This window comes from Heterodontus francisci, chromosome 14, assembly GCF_036365525.1.
Source record: "Heterodontus francisci isolate sHetFra1 chromosome 14, sHetFra1.hap1, whole genome shotgun sequence".
Lineage (NCBI taxonomy): Eukaryota > Metazoa > Chordata > Chondrichthyes > Heterodontiformes > Heterodontidae > Heterodontus > Heterodontus francisci.
The window spans coordinates 33,599,184-33,616,991 of record NC_090384.1 but is presented as its reverse complement, the minus strand read 5'-3'; the positions used below and the strand labels follow the sequence as shown (position 1 = coordinate 33,616,991).

Below are 17,808 nucleotides of genomic sequence, written 5' to 3'. Positions count from 1 at the left end.
ATGGGACCATTCCCGAATCTGAGGAATTTTGGAAAATCATAGCTAGTGCATCCACTATCTCTGCAGCTATCTCCTTTAGAACCCTCGGGTGTAGGCCATCATATCCCAGGAATTTGGCAGATTTTAGTCCCTTAAGTTTCTTCAATACTTTTTCTCTGACATTAATTTCCTTAATTTCCTCACTCTTTTTAGTCCCTAGGTTACTGTCTTTTTCTGGTATGAAACTTGTCTTCTACTGTAAAGACAGACACAAAATATTTGTTCAATGCCTCTGCCATTTCTTCATTCCCCATGATAATTTTTCTTGTCTGCTTCTAAGGGACCAATGTTTACTTCAGCTACTTTTTTTTAATATACCTATAAAAGCTCTTACAATCTGTTTTTATATTACTGGCCAGTTTACTCTCATTCTATTTTTTCCTTTTTTTTATCAACTTTTTGGTGGTCCTTTGCTGGTTTATAAAACAATCCCAATCCTCAGTTTGCTACTCCTTTTTGCAACATTCTGGGAGACAAATCTCCCAGAAATACTGGGGAACCAAGGGACTTGTAAATGTGAGGAACTGAAAGAAATTAGTATCAGTGAAGTATCAGTATCAGGTAGTACTCGAAAAATTAATTGGTTTGCAAGTTGATAAATCCCCTGGACCAGATGAGCGACATCCCAGAGTATTGAGAGAGGTGGCTATAGAGATAGTGGTGGTTATCTTTCAAAATTCTATACATTTTGGAAAGGTTGCTGCAGACTGGAAAGTAGCAAATGTAACACCACTATTTAAGAAGGGAGCGAGAGAGAAAATGGAGAACTACAGACCTGTTAGGTTAACGTCAGTAGTAGGGAAAATGTTAGAATCTATTATAAAGGATGAGATAACTGGACAGTTGGAAAATAATGATATGATTGGGCAGAGTCAACATGGATTTATGAAAGGGAAATCATGTTTGACAAACCTGTTGGAGTTTTTTGAGGATGTTACTTGCAGCATAGATAAAGGAGAACCAGTGGTTTGGAGTATTTGGATTTTCAGAGGCTTTTGGTAAGGTCGTACAGAGGAGGTTAGTAAACAAAATTAGAGCACGTGGGATTGGGGGTAATATACTGCTATGGATTGAGAATTGGTTAACAGACAGAAAGCAGAGAGTAGGAATAAATGGGTCATTCTTAGGATGGCAGGTTGTTACTAGTGAGATACTGCAAGGATCAGTGCTTGGGCCCCAGCTGTTCACAATCTATATAAATGACCTGGATGTGAGGACCAAATGTAATATTTCCAAATTGCTAATGAGACAAAACTAGGTGTGAATGTAAATTGTGAGGAGGATGCAAGGAGGCTTCAAGAGATTCGGACAGGCTAAGTGAAAGGGCAAGAGCATGGCAGATGGAATATAATGTAAGTGTGAGGTGATCCACTTTGGTAGGAAAAACAGAAAGGCAGAGTATTTCTTAAAAAGAGTCATAGAGTTATAAAGCAGAGAAACAGGCCTTTCGGCCCATCGTGTCTATGCTGGCCATCTTATCTTTGGCCTCCTTACCTCGAGAGACAATGGATAAGGGCCTGGAGGTGGTCAGTGGTTTGTGAAGCAGCACCTGGAGTGGCTATAAAGGCCAATTCTAGAGTGACAGGCTCTTCCACAGGTGCTGCAGAGAAATTTGTTTGTCAGGGCTGTTACACAGTTGGCTCTCCCCTTGCGCCTCTGTCTTTTTTCCTGCCAACTACTAAGTCTCTTCGACTTGCCACACTTTAGCCCCGTCTTTATGGCTGCCCGCCAGCTCTGGCGAACGCTGGCAACTGACTCCCACGACTTGTATGCTGGCCATCAAGCACCTATGTATTCTAAACCCATTTTCCAGCATTTGGCCCATATGCTATGGCGTTTCAAGTGTTCATCTAAATACTTCTTAAATGTTGAGTGTTCCTGCCTCTACCACCCCTTCAGGCAGTGTGTTCCAACCACCCTCTGGGTGAACATTTTTTCCTCAAATCCCCTCTAAACCTCTTGCCCCTTACCTTAAATCTGTGTCCCCTGGTTATTAACCCCTTTGCTAAGGGAAAAGTTTCTTCCTACCTACCCTATCTATGCCCCTCATAATTTTGTATACCTCTATTAGGTCTCCCCTCAACCTTCTCTGCTCTAAGGAAAACAACCCTAGCCTATCCAGTCTCTCTTCATAGCTGAAATGCTCCAGCCCAGGCAACTTCCTGGTGAATCTCCTCTCTACCCTCTCCAGTGCAATCACATCCTTCATATAGTGTGGCGACCAGAACTGTACACAGTGCTCCAGCTGTGACCTAACTAGCGTTTTATACAGCTCCATCATAACCTCCCTGCTTTTATATTCTGTGCCTCGGCTAATAAAGGCAAGTATCTCATCTGCCTTCCCAACCACCTTATCTACCTGTGTTGCTGCCTTCAGTGACCTATGGACAAGTACACCAAGGTCCCTCTGACCCTCTGTACTTCCTCGGGTCCTACCATCCATTGTATATTCCCTTGCCTTGTTAGTTCTCCCAAATGGTGAGAGTTTGGGAAGTATTGATGTCCAAAGGGATTTGGGTGTCTTTGTTCATGAATCACCAAAAGCTAGTATGCAGGTGCAGCAAGTAATTAAGAAGACAAATGGTATGCTGGCCTTCATTGCATGGGGATTTGAATACAGGAGTAAAGATGTCTTGGTGAAATTGTGTAAAGCCTTGTTAAGACTGCACTTTAGAGTATTGTGTACAGGTTTGGTCTCCTTATCTAAGGAAGGATCTACTTGCCATAGAGGGAGTGCAACAGAGGTTCACTAGACTAATCCCTGGGATAGCGGGATTGTTTAATGAGGAGAGATTGCAGAAACTGGGCCTGTGTTGTTTAGAATTTCGAAGAATGAGAGGTGATCTCATTGAAACTCGCCACATTCTTACAGGCCACGACAGGGTAGATGTGAATAGACTGGTGAGTCTCGAACCACCGGACACAGTTGCAGAAGAAGGGGCAGGCCATTTAAGACTGAGATGAGGAATTTCTTTACTCTGGGTGGTAAATGTAGAATTCTGTATCCCAGAGGGCTGTGGAAGTTTAATCATTGAGAACGTTCAAGAGACAAATTGATGGATTTCTGGATACTAATGACATCGAGGGATATATAGGTATAGTGGGGAAAAATGGCACAGAGGTAGATGATCAGATGTAATCTGAAAGGCGGGCAGGCTCGACGGCCAAATGGCCTACACCTCCTATTTCCTATGAAAATTTTCACAAGGTGCATGTATGTAAGGCATGCGCATATCTAATGTGTTGGTTGTTTAATTGACCACTGCAAATCGCACTCAATGCCAACATGCTAGCCATTGTTAAGTATGGATGTTCATTCAATATAGATGACTTTCTTTATTTGTTTCATAGGATATGAGTGTTGCTGGCAAGGCCAGCATTTGTTGCCCATCCCTAATTGCCCTTGAGAAGGCGGTGGTGAGCCGCCACCTTGAATCACTGCTGTCCATCTGGTGTCGATACACCCATAGTGTTGTTAGGAAGGGAGTTCCAAGTTTTTGACTCAGACAGTGAAGGAATGGAAATATAGTTCCAAGTCAGGATAGTGTGTGGCTTAGAGGGAACTTGCATGCAGTGGTGTTACCATGCGTCTGCTGCCCTTGTCCTTCTAGGTGGTAGAGGTCGCAGGTTTGGAAGGTGCAGTTGAAGGAGGCCTGTGAGTTGCTGCAGTGCATCTTGTACAAGGTACACACTGCTGCCACTGTCATCCTGACTTGGAACTGCACCTTGTACATGGTGGACAGCTTTTGGGGAGTCAGGAGGTGAGTAACTTGCCACAGAACTCCCATCTTGGAGCCAGAGTATTTATATGGTGGTCCAGTTAAGTTTCTGGTTAAATTGCTGTACTGCATGGTACACACTGCTGCCCCTATGTGCCAGTGGTGGAGGAGTTGAGCGTTTCAGGTAGTGGATGGGGTGCTGATTGAGATGCAGTCGTTGACAACTTTCACTTCAAAAGACTTTGATGGCATATTTCTGTGAGTAAGCATGCATCTGCAGTGATCATCCCTCGCTAAGCTGGCACAGATCAAAGAATCTGCCATTCTGGGGTAGTGAATTTGATTGAAAACTGTTTTAGTCCTTTTGAAGTCAAGACAGTTTACTGGGCAGTGGAACTCTTTGATGGGCTGCTCTGGGAATCGACGTCTTCAATCTTGGGTTTAGATTGAGCTCCAATGGTCAGTGATTGAGGTTTGCACCTGCCAGTCTTTTAAACTGCAGCAGAAGAGATAAACCAGTTTGAAGCTGCAGCAAGTTTAAAATCTTTTATTGACAAAGTACGTGGTGTCTTTATTATTTTACCTATCGAATGTAGAGAGATGTAATTAAATGAAACCATATGTTGGTTCAGAACCTGAGTCTTGTTCTGGTAAGATCGCATATTCGGTCTGCTTTTTGAAGAGAAGAAAATCACAGTGGCACTTTCCAGTTGCCAGTGCACTGAGTAAGTATTCTCTGTTGTGATCTTTGGGTTTACTATCCAGTAATTGGATGGTGGCAAAAACAGGAGCACTGCAGATCAATGAGGTTGTGAGCACCGCTTTTGTGAGTGGTGAGCAATTGTAAATCCCAGAAAATATCTGGCACGAAAACGCCGAAATGTGCTGCCCCTTGATGACATTGTCTAAAAATGTACTGTTGGTTTCTAAGTGTACAGTGATGACACCCAACTCTACCTCACCATCACATCTCTTGACCACTCCACTGATTCTAAATTGTCAGTCTGCTTGTTCAACATCCAGTACGGGATGAGCAGAAATTTCTTCCAGCTAAATATTTGGAAGACCAAATTTGGTCGCTGTCACAAACTCCGTTCCCTGGCCACCAAGTCCATTCCTTTCCCTGGTCACTCTCTGTCTGAGGCTGAACCAGACTGTTCGCAACCTTGGTGTCATATTTGACCTCAAGCTGAGCTTCCGACCACATATCTGGGCAATCTCCAAGACTTTCATCTTCGCAACATTGCCTGATTCCGCCCTGATTCAGCTTACCTTCTGAAATCTTCATCAACACCTTTGTGACAGCTAGCCTTGACTATTCCGATGCACTTCTGGCTGGTGTCCCACATTCTACCCTCTTGAGGTCATCCAAACCCTGCTGCCCGTGTTTTAACTTGCACTAAATCCAGTTAACCCATCTCCCCATGTTTGCTGACCTACATTGGCTCCTAGTTAAGCAACGCTTTAATTTTAAAATTCTCATCCTTGTTTTCAAATCCCTGCATGGTCTCGCCCCTCCCTACCTCTGTAATCTCCGTCAGCCCTACAGCCGTCCGAGATATCCACTCTCCTCTAATGCTAGCTTCTTGAGCGTCCCTGACTTTAGTAACTCCACCATTTGGCGGCCATGTCTTCAGCTGCCAGTCCTAAACTCTGAAATCCCCTTCTTATGGCTCTCTGTCTCTCTTCCTCACTTTCTTCCTTGAATATGCTCCTAAAAACCTCCCTCTTTGACCATACTTTTGCTCATCTGTTCTAATATCTCCTTACGTGGCTTAGTGTCAAAGTTTGTTTTTGATAAACTTGGGAGTACTTTGGGATGTTTTATTATTTTAAAGATGCTCTATAAATGCAAATTGTTAACATTTGGTATAAATGTCTCTAATTGAATTGATGATCAGTTTTTGTGTTTTATAAACACTGCAAATTTTTTATTTTTTATTTTATTTAGAGATACAGCACTGAAACAGGCCCTTCGGCCCACCAAGTCTGTGCTGACCATCAACCACCCATTTATACTAATCCTACACTAATTCCATATTCCTACCACATCCCCACCCGTCCCTACATTTCCCTACCTATACTAGAGGCAATTTATAATGGCCAATTTACCCATCAACCTGCAAGTCTTTGGCATGTGGGAGGAAACCGGAGCACCCGGAGAAAGCCCACGCAGACACAGGGAGAACTTGCAAACTCCACACAGGCAGTACCCAGAATTGAACCCGGGTCGCTGGAGCTGTGAGGCTGCGGTGCTAACCACTGCGCCACTTAAGGAGAAGAAAACCTATGGAACCTAACTGACATTAATCCTGTTCGTTGCAGCTGTATCTAAAGCTAATGTTATGCATTTCTTTTTCTCTTCTAGTTTTTAATGATCGTTGTCTAACGTGTTCTTTATGGCCTCTACCTGAAGTTGGTGATCTGAAGTCCCCAGCCCCTGGAAGCTGAGAGTTTACAGAAGGTTGAGCTCTGTAGCGATGAAGAGCATTGACCGCAAGAATGCAATCCAAATCTTGACCAGCCGAGAACGCGGCTCCCAGGAGCTGGGCTGTCACAGATGCTTGGAGGAGCTGGTGGAGGACAAGACACGATGGATGCAATGGGAAAGTCAGGTGAGCAAAATCATAACACTTCATTTTTAATACGAAGCCAATTTGCTCCATATTTAGATTGCAGGCTCTCTTAGGTATGCAAAAACTTTAATTCTGCTTGGGTATATTTCTTTACTTCAGGTTATTTCCTTGATATCCGGAATACTTCAGCACTATTGCCCTTAGGGAATAATGACTAAGTCCAGACGACCATTGGATAGTCAGCAGTTGTAGTCCTGATTGCTTTTTTTCGCCCAAAACCCCACTGCCAACCAGCTGAGATTGGCTATGTCAACTCTTGGGACCTTTATTAGAAAAAAAGGTAGCATGACCATTGAAAATATTTTAAAAATGCAGAATCAGCATCAGAATATAGCAAAGCAGCATGGCTGGAGCTATGAAAAATAGTCTCACAAATTCGGTTATAGGAGTAGTTTTTTTAAAAAAAGCACAACAATAACTATTGAAAAGCAGCAACACCACAATTGCTATTGAAAAGCAGTACAACGGCAATAAAAACAAGCAGCATAATATAGAAAATTAATATAGCACTGGAGACAATTTTTTTTAAAAAGCAGTGCCATCATTTTTAGAACAACAGCTTGTACATATGTGCAAGTTTGCATTTGACATAACAAAGTCTACCAAACCACTTCACAGAGGCATTCTAAAGCGTAATATGACATTGAGCCACATAAGGAGATACTAATTTAGATGACCATAAACTTGGCCAAAGAGGTAGGTTTTAAGCAGTGTATTAAAGGAGGAAAGTAAGATCGAGCGATTGAGGAAAGGAATTCCAGGACTTGGGGCCCAGGCAGCTGAAGGCCCGGCTGTCAATGGTGGAATGATTTAAAATCAAGAGATGTTCAAAAGGCTAGATTTGGAGGAGCGCAGATAACCGAGTTGTTGGGTGGAGGAGATTACAGAGATAGGGAGAGGGTGAGCCCGTGGAGGGATTTGAAAACAAGGATGAGAATTTTAAAATTGAGGCGTTACTTAACCGGGAGCTAGCGTAGGTCAGCCAGCACAGGGGTGGTGGATGAATAGGATTTGGTGTGAGTTAGGACATGGGCAGCAGTGGTTTGGATGACCTCAAGTTTAAGAGGGTGAGGCCGTCCAGGAGTACGTTGGAATAGTCCAATCTAGAGTTAACAAAGGTATGAATAAGGTTTTCAGCAGCAGAGAAGCTGAGGCAGGGGCAGAATTAGGTAATGTTACAGAGGTGGAAACAGGTGGCCTTAGTGATGGTGCGGATATGTGGTTGGAAGCTCATCTCGGTGTCAAGTATAATAAAAAAGCTGCGGAAAGGAATGCAATTGGGTTTTTTTCTTTTGGAACAAATATCAGACTGGGGGTTCTGTTTTTCCTTATATAAAGGACAGAGAAGCTATCCCGAGTGGTTTCTGGAATAAATTGTTTATAGAGAGTGCTGATCGTATTTTGGCCATGAAGTAGTGGTTGGGATTTTCCTCGTACGGCAGAGTGGCAATCTATTTTTCACATGGAGAATGGTTAGCACTTTGTTCACAGTTGTCTCTTGGACATCATCAACTGTTTGAAATAAAGTAAATATAGAAATAAAGATTATTGAGCCAGGTTCTATCCTCATTATCAGTGGAGTTCGAGTTTCCAACATAATGGCCTGCTTTTTTTTTTAATAAGGCATTATGGGTCTTGAGGCTGTTGGGAGTGGGAAAGGTTGCATTCCCAGTGCTGGCAGGTGATTACCATGGGCGAAAAAATACAGGCAGTGGGTTTGAAGATGTTGGTTGGTTGCTCTGCTGAGGGAGAGTGGGGCTGAGAGCTTCGGGTGAAGGGTAGCATATTTAACCCAAAACTGGTTGCTGACACTATGATATTAAGGTATTAGAGGGATGTAGATTTATTTTTTCAATGCTCAGCACATAGTGCAATCCCTACTTTGGCTGTACTAATGGCATATGACAGGCACAGCTTCCCATGTGAGCAGAGGACATCTTGGCCACAGCAGGAAACTGCATTGGCTGTTCGCTTCTTCATTGGAAACCATTGAATGATGAGAATTTCAAATGCTTCTCAAATTAAGTTATAGTTTAGAAGATGCCAACACAGTGGGTTGGCAACTTGGATTTTGGTGACCTGAGTTGGGTAGAATGCAATGGGAAGGAAGAAAGCAAAATACATTGAATTTTCAAGTTTTGTTAATATTAAATTCAATCTTTCTCTCACTCCCACAATATAATTCTATCTGTTGGATGGACAATTTGACTGAAGTACTAGACCATAGGTCTGTCCACTGCCCTTGATCATCATCTACTGTACAAGTTTCCTCCTCGTGATTTGATCTGTGATAGCACATTTTGCTCTTGCCAGTCCATGGACTCTGAAATTTGTACTAGTCTTGTAAAATGGCAGCTTTTCCTTCAACTTAATAACTTTTTTTATTTGCTCATGGGATGTGGGCATCATTGGCCAGGCCAGCATTTATTGCTCCTCCCTAATTGCCCTCGAGAAGGTGGTGGTGAGCTTCCTTCTTGAACCGATGCACAGTGGCAGCAATGTGTACCATATACAAGATGCACTGCAGCTGCAGTCCTTGGGGTGTAGGTACACCCACAGTGCTGTTAGGAAGGGAGTTCCAGGATGTTTACCCAGTGACAGTGAAGGAACGGCGATATAATTCCAAGTCAGGATGGTGTGTGGCTTGGAGGGGAACTTGCAGGTGGTGATGTTCCCATGCATCTGCTGCCCTTGTTCTTCTAGCTGGTAGAGGTTGCGGGTTTGGAAGGTGCTGTCAAAGGAACCTTGGTGAGTTGCTGCAGTGCATCTTGTATATGGTACACATTGCTGCCACTGTGCATCAGTGGTGAAGGCAATGAATGTTGAAGGTGGTGGATGGGATGCCAGTCAAGTGAGCTGCTTTGTCCTGGATGGTGTCGAGCTTTTTGAGTGTTGTTGGAGCTGCACCCTCCAGGCAAGTGGATATTTCATCACACTCCTGACTTGATTTTTTTTTTTGATTTAGAGATGCGGCACTGAAACAGGCCCTTCGGCCCACCGAGTCTGTGCCGACCATTAACCACCCATTTATACTAACCCTACACTAATCCCTTAATCCTACCACATCCTCACCTGTCCCTATATTCCCCTACCACCTACCTATACTAGGGGCAATTTATAATGGCCAATTTACCTATCAACCTGCAAGTCTTTTGGCTGTGGGAGGAAACCGGAGCACCCGGAGGAAACCCACGCAGACACGGAGAACTTGCAAACTCCACACAGTCAGTACCCAGAATTGAACCCGGGTCGCTGGAGCTGTGACGCTGCGGTGCTAACCACTCCGCCACTGTGCCTTCCGTCTGGTGGACAGGCTTTGGGGAGTCAGGAGGTGAGTTAGTTGCCGCAGAATTCCCAGCCTCTGACCTGCTCATGTAGCCACAGTATTTATGTGGCAGGTCCAGTTCAGTTTCTGATCAATGGTAACCCTCAGGGTGTTGTTAGTGGGGGATTCATCTATGGTAATGCCATTGAACATTAAAGGGAGATGGTTAGATTCTCTCTTGCTTGAGATGGTCATTGCCTGGCACTTGTGTGGCATGAATGTTACTTGCCACTTATCAGACCAAACCTGGATGTTGATTCCCATTGACTCCACTTTTGCAAGGGCATCTTGATGCCATACTCAGTCAAAAGCTGCCTTGATGCCAAGGGCAGTCGCTCTCACCTCACCTCTGGAGTTCAGCGCTTTTGTCCATGTTTGGGCAAAGACAGTAATGAGGTCAGGAGCTGAGTGGCCCTGGCAGAACCCAAACTGAGCGCCAGTGAGCAGCTTACTGCTGAGCAAGTGTCACTTGATAGCACTGTCGACGACCCCTTCCATCACTTAGCTGATGATCGGGAGTAAACTGATAGGGTGGTAATTGGATGGGTTGGATTTGTCCTGCTTTTTCTGTATGGGACATACCTTGGCATTTTTCCCCATTGCCAGGTAGATACCAGTGTTGGAGCTGTACTGGAACAGCCTGGCTAGGGGCGTGGCTAGTTCTGGAGCACAAGTCTTCAGTACTATTGCCGGAATGTTGTTGGGCATAGCCTTTGCAGTATCCAGTGCCTTCAGCCATTTCTTGATATCATGTGGAGTGAATCGGATTGGCTCAAGACTGGCATCTGAGATTCTGGGGACCTAGGGACAAGGCCAAGATGGATCATCCAATCGACACTGCTGGCTGAAGATGGATGCAAATGCTTCAGCCTTGTCTTTTGCACTGATGTGCTGGGCTCCCCCATCATTGAGCATGGGGATATTTGTGGAGCCAGCTCCTCCTGTTAGTTGTTTAATTGCCTGCCACCATTCACGTCTGGATGTGGCAGGATTGCAGAGCTTAGATCTGATCTGTTGGTTGTGGGATTGCTTAGCCCTGTCTATCACATGTTGCTTCCACTGTTTGGCATGCGAGTAGTTCTGTGTTGTAGCTTCATGAGGCTGACACCTGGTGCTGCCTCTGGCATGCCCTCCTGCACTCTTCATTGAACCAGGGTTGGTCCCCTGGCTTGATGGTAATGGGAGTAGGGGGGATATGCAGGCCATGAGGTTACAGGTTGTGGCTGAATACAATTCTGCTGCTGCTGATGGCCCACAGCGCCTCATAGGGTCCCAGTTTTGAGTAGTGAGATGTGTTTGAAATCTATCCCATTTAGCACAGTGATTGTGCCACAAAACACGATGGTGGGTATCTGCAATGTGAAGATGGGACTTCGTCTCCACTTGGGGCGGCGCAGTGGTTAGCATTGCAGCCTCACAGCTCCAGTGACCCGGGTTCGGTTCTGGGTACTGCCTGTGTGGAGTTTTCAAGTTCTCCCTGTGACTGCGTGGGTTTCCGCCGGGTGTTCCGGTTTCCTCCCACATGCCAAAGACTTGCAGGTTGAAAGGTAAATTGGCCATTGTAAATTGCCCCTAGTGTAGGTAGGTGGTAGGAGAATGGTGGGATGTGGGAGGAAATATGGAATTAATGTAGGATTAGTATAAATGGGTGGTTGTTGTTTGGCACAGACTCGGTGGGCCGAAGGGCCTGTTTCGGTGCTGTATCTCTATATGACTCAATGACTCTTAAGGAGTGTGCGGTGGTCACTGCTACCAATACTGTCATGGACAGATGCATCTGTGACGGGTAGATTGGTGAGGACGAGGTAAACTATTTTTTTCCCTTTTGTTGGTTCTCTCACCACCTGCCGCAGGCCCAGTCTATCAGCTATGTCCTTTATGATTCGGCCAGCTCGGTCAGTAGTGGTGCTACTGAGCCACTCTTGGTGAAATACCTCAAATACTCTTAACTGCTGTTCTGGCAGGTAATAGGGGCAATTTCTTGCTCCCTTTTAAAGTTGGCAATTTTTTCCTTTTAGCCCTTTGTTTCCTTGAAATGGTACAGATAAAATTGGGATATTTAGGTACCAGTTTGTGCTGCACAAGATTGGTCAGGGTCAGTGTGGACTACTGCACTACGTATTTTGATGAACTAATCAGAGATGCTGCTTGCAACTATTTTTTTCGCCTCTATTCCCTGTTTCTGTCAGTCCTGCTGCCCCCTGAAGTTTGACTGATGGTGCAGTATGATTTCACTGGTGGCAGGTACCTCTAATATCTCACCTAAGTTTCCACACTCAATCTGAGAATCATCAATCTTTTCGACCGCAGAAGGCATCACAGCTGAACAGTCTGTTTCCTTTCTCAGCTGGTCACGCATACCTATGGTTCAGAAGGGTTTAATGTATGGACATTAGCAGGAACCATGACTATGTTTTGAAAAAATATTTTGTGTGTCCAGGGATACTGAAGCTAATTGTCATGTCATGACTCCTGTCCTGGCTGAAACCAGTAAACTCAGCATAGGTGGAAAATCAAAATTAGGACCTGCTGATCTGTAAGGTTCAATACTGCGGTGATCACTGGTCTATGCGTGGGGGCTTTGCAACTCTTTTTTCTAATGGAGAAACTGCAGTTGTTGGGGAAGATTGTACCAATGGTGCTGAACAATGATGTGATGCAGCATTGCCTTGAAAGACTAATGTGAGCGAAATATTCCAGTGTATTCAGTCTTGTGATTTATTTGAGTTATTCTCTTTTTACAGAAAGTAGAGCTTCCAGACAGTCCCCGATCAACTTTCCTCTTGGCATTTAGCCCAGACAGGTCGGTGGCAACATAATTGATCTGATTGTATAGAGCGCCTTTAAAGTAAAATGATTCTATGCTAACTCCTGAAACTATTCCTTACTTTTAAAAATGATTAGGTTTTAAAATTATTATATCTACATTTAGGGACAACTTTGCCAGAAATGATTCCGTTCCTTGATTGCTTTAATTGGATTTCACTGTCTTGTTGAAGTAGCAACTTGACTCAGTGGTGCCACTCTGAGAAAGTCGGAGTTTCAAGCTCCATTCCAAGACTTGAATACGTAATCTCAGCTGACACTTTTAGTGCAGTAGCAAGAGAGGGCTTTCGGGGGCTCCATCTTTTAGATGAGATGTTTACCATTTACCTATTCAGGTGGGTGTGAAAGGTCTCATGGCACTATTTGAAGAAAAGTGGGGAGTTTTTCCCAGCTACCTGTTTGCCCAGAGATTATTTCTCAACAAGCGCATCCAAAACTGATAAATTATTCTTCATCTCATTGGTGTTTGTAGGATCTTAACGTATATAACTTTGCTGTTATGTTTTCCTATATAATGGTGACTGCACTTGAAAAGTAATTCAGTGATTGTAAAGTACTTTGGGATGCCATGAGGTCATGAAAGGCATGATATGATCCAAGCTTTTTCTTTCTTTGGCTGTGAAGTAGTTTGAAACACCCTAAAGATGCTATTTAATAGCAGAAACTTGCATTTATATAGCACATTTGATGTAGCAAAATGTCCTAAGGAGATTTACAGGAGAATTATCGAACAACATTTGACACTGAACCACATGAGGATATATTGGGAAAGGGAAGCATAAATTTGTTCAAATATGTAGCTTTTAAGGAGTATCTTAAAGGAGGAGAGAGTGGGAAAGAGGGCGAGGGAGGGAATTCCAGAGCTTGGGGCCCAGGAAGCTGCAGGCATGGCCATCAGTGGTGTAATATTGGAAATCGGCGGTGCGCAGAATGCCAGAATGTGAGTTCTTTTGTTCGTTCTTCTTATTGGAGTAAGAGCTTAGGTCATTTTGTAGGAGGACCTGCTTTAAAAACAAAATTGAAGATTAGTATGGATGTAATTGTCATTTCCTCATCAGAGGAATGTATGATGGCGTTAAGAGAGCTTTTGGGCCAACCATCAAGAAGATCGCCCCCCTCAAATCTAAATCAGGGGACACAATCACTGACCAACGCAAGCAAATGGACCGCTGGGTGGAGCACTACCTAGAACTGTACTCCAGGGAAAATGTTGTCACTGAGACCGCCCTCCATGCAGCCCAGTCTCTGCCAGTCATGGATGAGCTGGACATACAGCCAACAAAATCGGAACTCAGTGATGCCATTGATTCTCTAACCAGTGGAAAAGCCCCTGGGAAGGACGGCATTACCCTTGAAATAATCAAGAGTGCCAAGCCTGCTATACTTTCAGCACTCTACGAACTGCTTTGCCTGTGCTGGGTCGAGGGAGCAGTACCATAGGACATGCGCGATGCCAATATCATCACCCTCTATAAGAACAAGGGTGACCGCGGTGACTGCAACAACTACCGTGGAATCTCCCTGCTCAGCATAGTGGGGAAAGTCTTCGCTCGAGTCACTTTAAACAGGCTGCAGAAGCTGGCGGAGCGTGTCTACCCTGAGGCACAGTGTGGCTTTCGAGCATAGAGATCCACCATTGACATGCTGTTCTCCCTTCGCCAGCTACAGGAGAAATGCCGCGAACAACAGATGCCCCTCTACGTTGCTTTCATTGATCTCACCAAAGCCTTTGACCTTGTCAGCAGACGTGGTCTCTTCAAACTACTAGAAAAGATTGGATGTCCACCAAAGCTACAAAGTGTCATCACCTCATTCCATGACAACATGAAAGGCACAATTCAGCATAGCGGCGCCTCATCAGACCCCTTTCCTATCCTGAGTGGCGTGAAACAGGGCTGTGTTCTTGCACCTACGCTGTTTGGGATCTTCTCCCTCCTGCTCTCACATGCGTTCAATCTTCAGAAGAAGGAATTTTCCTCCACACAAGATCAGGTGGCAGGTTGTTCAACCTTGCCCGTCTAAGAGCGAAGACCAAAGTATGGAAAGTCATCATCAGGGAGCTCCTCTTTGCTGACGATGCTGCATTAACATCTCACACTGAAGAGTGTCTGCAAAGACTCATCGACAGGATTGCGGCTGCCTGCAAAGAATTTGGCCTAACTATCAGCCTCAAGAAAACTAACATCATGGGACAGGACGTCAGAAATGCTCCATCCAACAATATCGGCGACCACGCTCTGGAAGTGGTTCAAGAGTTCACCTATCTAGGCTCAACTATCACCAGTAACCTGTCTCTCGATGCAGAAATCAACAAGCGCATGGGAAAGGCTTCCACTGCTATGTCCAGACTGGCCAAGAGGGTGTGGGAAAATGGCACGCTGACACGGAACACAAAAGTCCGAGTGTATCAAGCCTGTGTTCTCAATACCTTGCTCTACGGCAGCGAGGCCTGGACAACGTATGTCAGCCAAGAGCGACGTCTCAATTCATTCCATCTTCGCTGCCTCCGTAGAATCCTTGGCATCAGGTGGCAGGACCGTATCTCCACAGAAGTCCTCGAGGCGGCCAACATCCCCAGCATATACACACTACTGAGCCAGCGGCACTTGAGATGGCTTGGTCATGTGAGCCGCATGGAAGATGGCAGGATCCCCAAGGACACATTGTACAGCGAGCCCGTCACTGGTATCAGACCCACCGGCCATCCATGTCTCGGCTTTAAAGATGTCTGCAAACGCGACATGAAGTCCTGTGACATTGATCACAAGTCGTGGGAGTCAGTTGCCAGTGATGGCCAGAGCTGGCGGGCAGCCATAAAAGCGGGGTTAAAGTGTGGCGAATCGAAGAAACTTAGCAGTTGGCAGGAAAAAAGACAGAAGCGCAAGGGGAGAGCCAACTGTGTAACAGCCCCGACAACCAATTTTATCTGCAGCACCTGTGGAAAAGTCTGTCACTATAGAATTGGCCTTTATAGCCACTCCAGGCGCTGCTTCACAAACCACTGACCACCTCCAGGCAGTTACCGATTGTCTCTCGAGACAAGGAGGCCAAAGAAAGAAGTAAGAAATTGTAATTTCCTCATTGGTTTTATGGGGCTGCCAGCAGTTAAGCCCATCAGTATTAACGAATTGCAGCATCATTATTTTAATTGCATTTTTTTAAAGATACCTTGAAATAAAGACCTTTAAAGTTGGTGGGTCCTGTAGACTTGTTTTTTTTTGTTTTGTTTGGTTTGACATGATTGCTTTTTAAATAAAACTTTGTGTTTCTTGTATGTCAACCAGGCTTGATTGAACAATTGTTAACTTAGGCATTCCTGTAAGGGTAAATATGCCAAGTAAGTTGGTTTTTTGTACTACAATACATGCAGAAAAATTAAGCTAACAGTGACAGACTGAATTTGTGTGTAGCAGCCAGTGTCTATCACATTTGGTTTGAGATATTCTGTGAGAAATAAATTTCGAAGTTAATACTTGTTGCCATCTTAGTTCAGTATTGGTTAAGATAGCTCTTTGCTGTCGGACTGTTTGAAATTCTTTAAAAATGACCTCTGAGCATTCGGCCTATTAATAACGCATACTAAAAGTTTCCCAGCTTTCATTTTGTGCAGTGTCTGTTTTGATTATGTTCCTTGTAGGTGATGGAGGGGACCATTACAGTTTTAACTTCCTTTCACTGGAAGAGGGGTGACAGTCCAGCCCATAACTACAAAAATCTATAACATCCTGACCCACACACCCCTTCCACCCCCCTCAAGCCTCAATAATTTTCCATGTCGCTTCAAAATGTATCATTGATCTTTCTTGTTGTGCTCCACAGTGCTTTCTCCTCTCCCCTGCTTCTCCAACCCAGTTGAAATTGAGACTCTGAAGTGTGAAGCTGTGTTTCCCCAGTGTGTTCTCCACGCGATCGAACATCTGTAAATTTGGACCATTTCTGGCATTTTTCAGTCACTAAACCCAAGAATTATGGATGATGAGTCAAAACCCTTTTTAAGTTTAGTTTGCAAACCATGCTCTAGTACAATTGACGGCCATTCAGTGCTTGACTACTTCTTTTAATTTCCATTTAGGACTTTGATGGCCTCCACCCACGTCAATCACAATATTTACATCACTGAAGTTAAGTCTGGGAGATGTATTCATTCACTGGTGGGTCATAGAAGAACACCTTGGTGTGTGACTTTTCACCCCACCATCCAAGGGCTTGTAGCATCTGGATGTCTAGATGGGGAAGTTCGAATCTGGGATTTACATGTAAGTATGCAAAATCTCAGGTCAGATGAGTGCAAGAGAAACTATACAAGTTAGAAAATAAAAGCTCATTGGTTTACACAAGATTATTAATAATTCAAGTGCCACTATTATGACGTCTAAGCTAATCAGCCAGCAGTGAATGAGCAGGAGAGTGTTTACTGTGCGCTTTTTACATGAGGGAAAGCTGCTTTTAAAAAAAGTAATTGTTGATGAGATTTTAAAGATGATTACTTGATGAAGAGACAGAATTGCATATTTAGTATTTTGTAGCCTTTACTCATGAGTTACTGCCGTGGGTCACTACCTTGGTGACTGGCCGACCAGGGGTGAAAGAAAGGACAGCTCCAGCCATCTGCCTCTAAGTATAAAATTAATATCTCTCAAATGTTTTTGTTTTGCTTTCGAGCTTCTAAATAAAATTTGGGGTTACTACATTGGATAACGGATGTTGACAGTGTTGCACTTAACACAATGAATATTCTTTACTCACTTTCTGTTCTTCCAGGGAGGCAGTGAGAGTTGGTTTACTGAGAACAATGTGGCCATAGCGTCTTTAGCCTTCCATCCTATGGCACAGCTCCTGTTGATAGCTACTGCAAATGAGATCCACTTCTGGGACTGGAGTCGGCGGGAACCATTTGCTGTGGTGAAAACTGCCAGTGAAATGGAGCGAGTCAGGTGAGTGTGCACAAAGCTGACTCTCAGCGAAATATGTTGTTTCCTCGGAAGTGTGTCTTACTGTATTAGTGTGCGAATCTTGTTTTATGAAGTTTATTTTCTTTGTAGTTGAGCTGACAATGTGAGTCGTCTGTTTAAAACAAAAATGTTCCTTGCTCACAGTTGAAATACTTCTATTCAGTTCAGGGCGTATGTCAACAAAATGCACTTCTGAAAGCTGTTGCACTGAATGAGGTTTAAGAAAAACTAAGTGCAAGGTCACAAAAAAAAAGCCTTCTCATAATTAAATACACATTGGATACTCCAAATGTCAGTGGTAGGAAATTATG

General features: G+C 44.2%; 1 protein-coding gene across 5 annotated transcripts in view; it reads left to right on the top strand.

Annotated features, from left to right (window-relative positions):
* The window catches only part of LOC137376960 (activating molecule in BECN1-regulated autophagy protein 1-like), a 577,540-nt gene that overhangs the window by 13,157 nt on the left and 546,575 nt on the right, over nucleotides 1-17,808 (top strand). For all 5 annotated transcript variants that reach the window (XM_068045969.1, XM_068045971.1, XM_068045970.1 and 2 more), the window contains 4 exons: nucleotides 6,127-6,373; nucleotides 12,464-12,522; nucleotides 16,618-16,801; nucleotides 17,307-17,479. In XM_068045969.1, coding sequence (XP_067902070.1) covers nucleotides 6,239-6,373; nucleotides 12,464-12,522; nucleotides 16,618-16,801; nucleotides 17,307-17,479 — 551 coding nt within the window. In that variant the 5' untranslated portion in view covers nucleotides 6,127-6,238. The remainder of the gene's footprint in view (nucleotides 1-6,126; nucleotides 6,374-12,463; nucleotides 12,523-16,617; nucleotides 16,802-17,306; nucleotides 17,480-17,808) is intronic.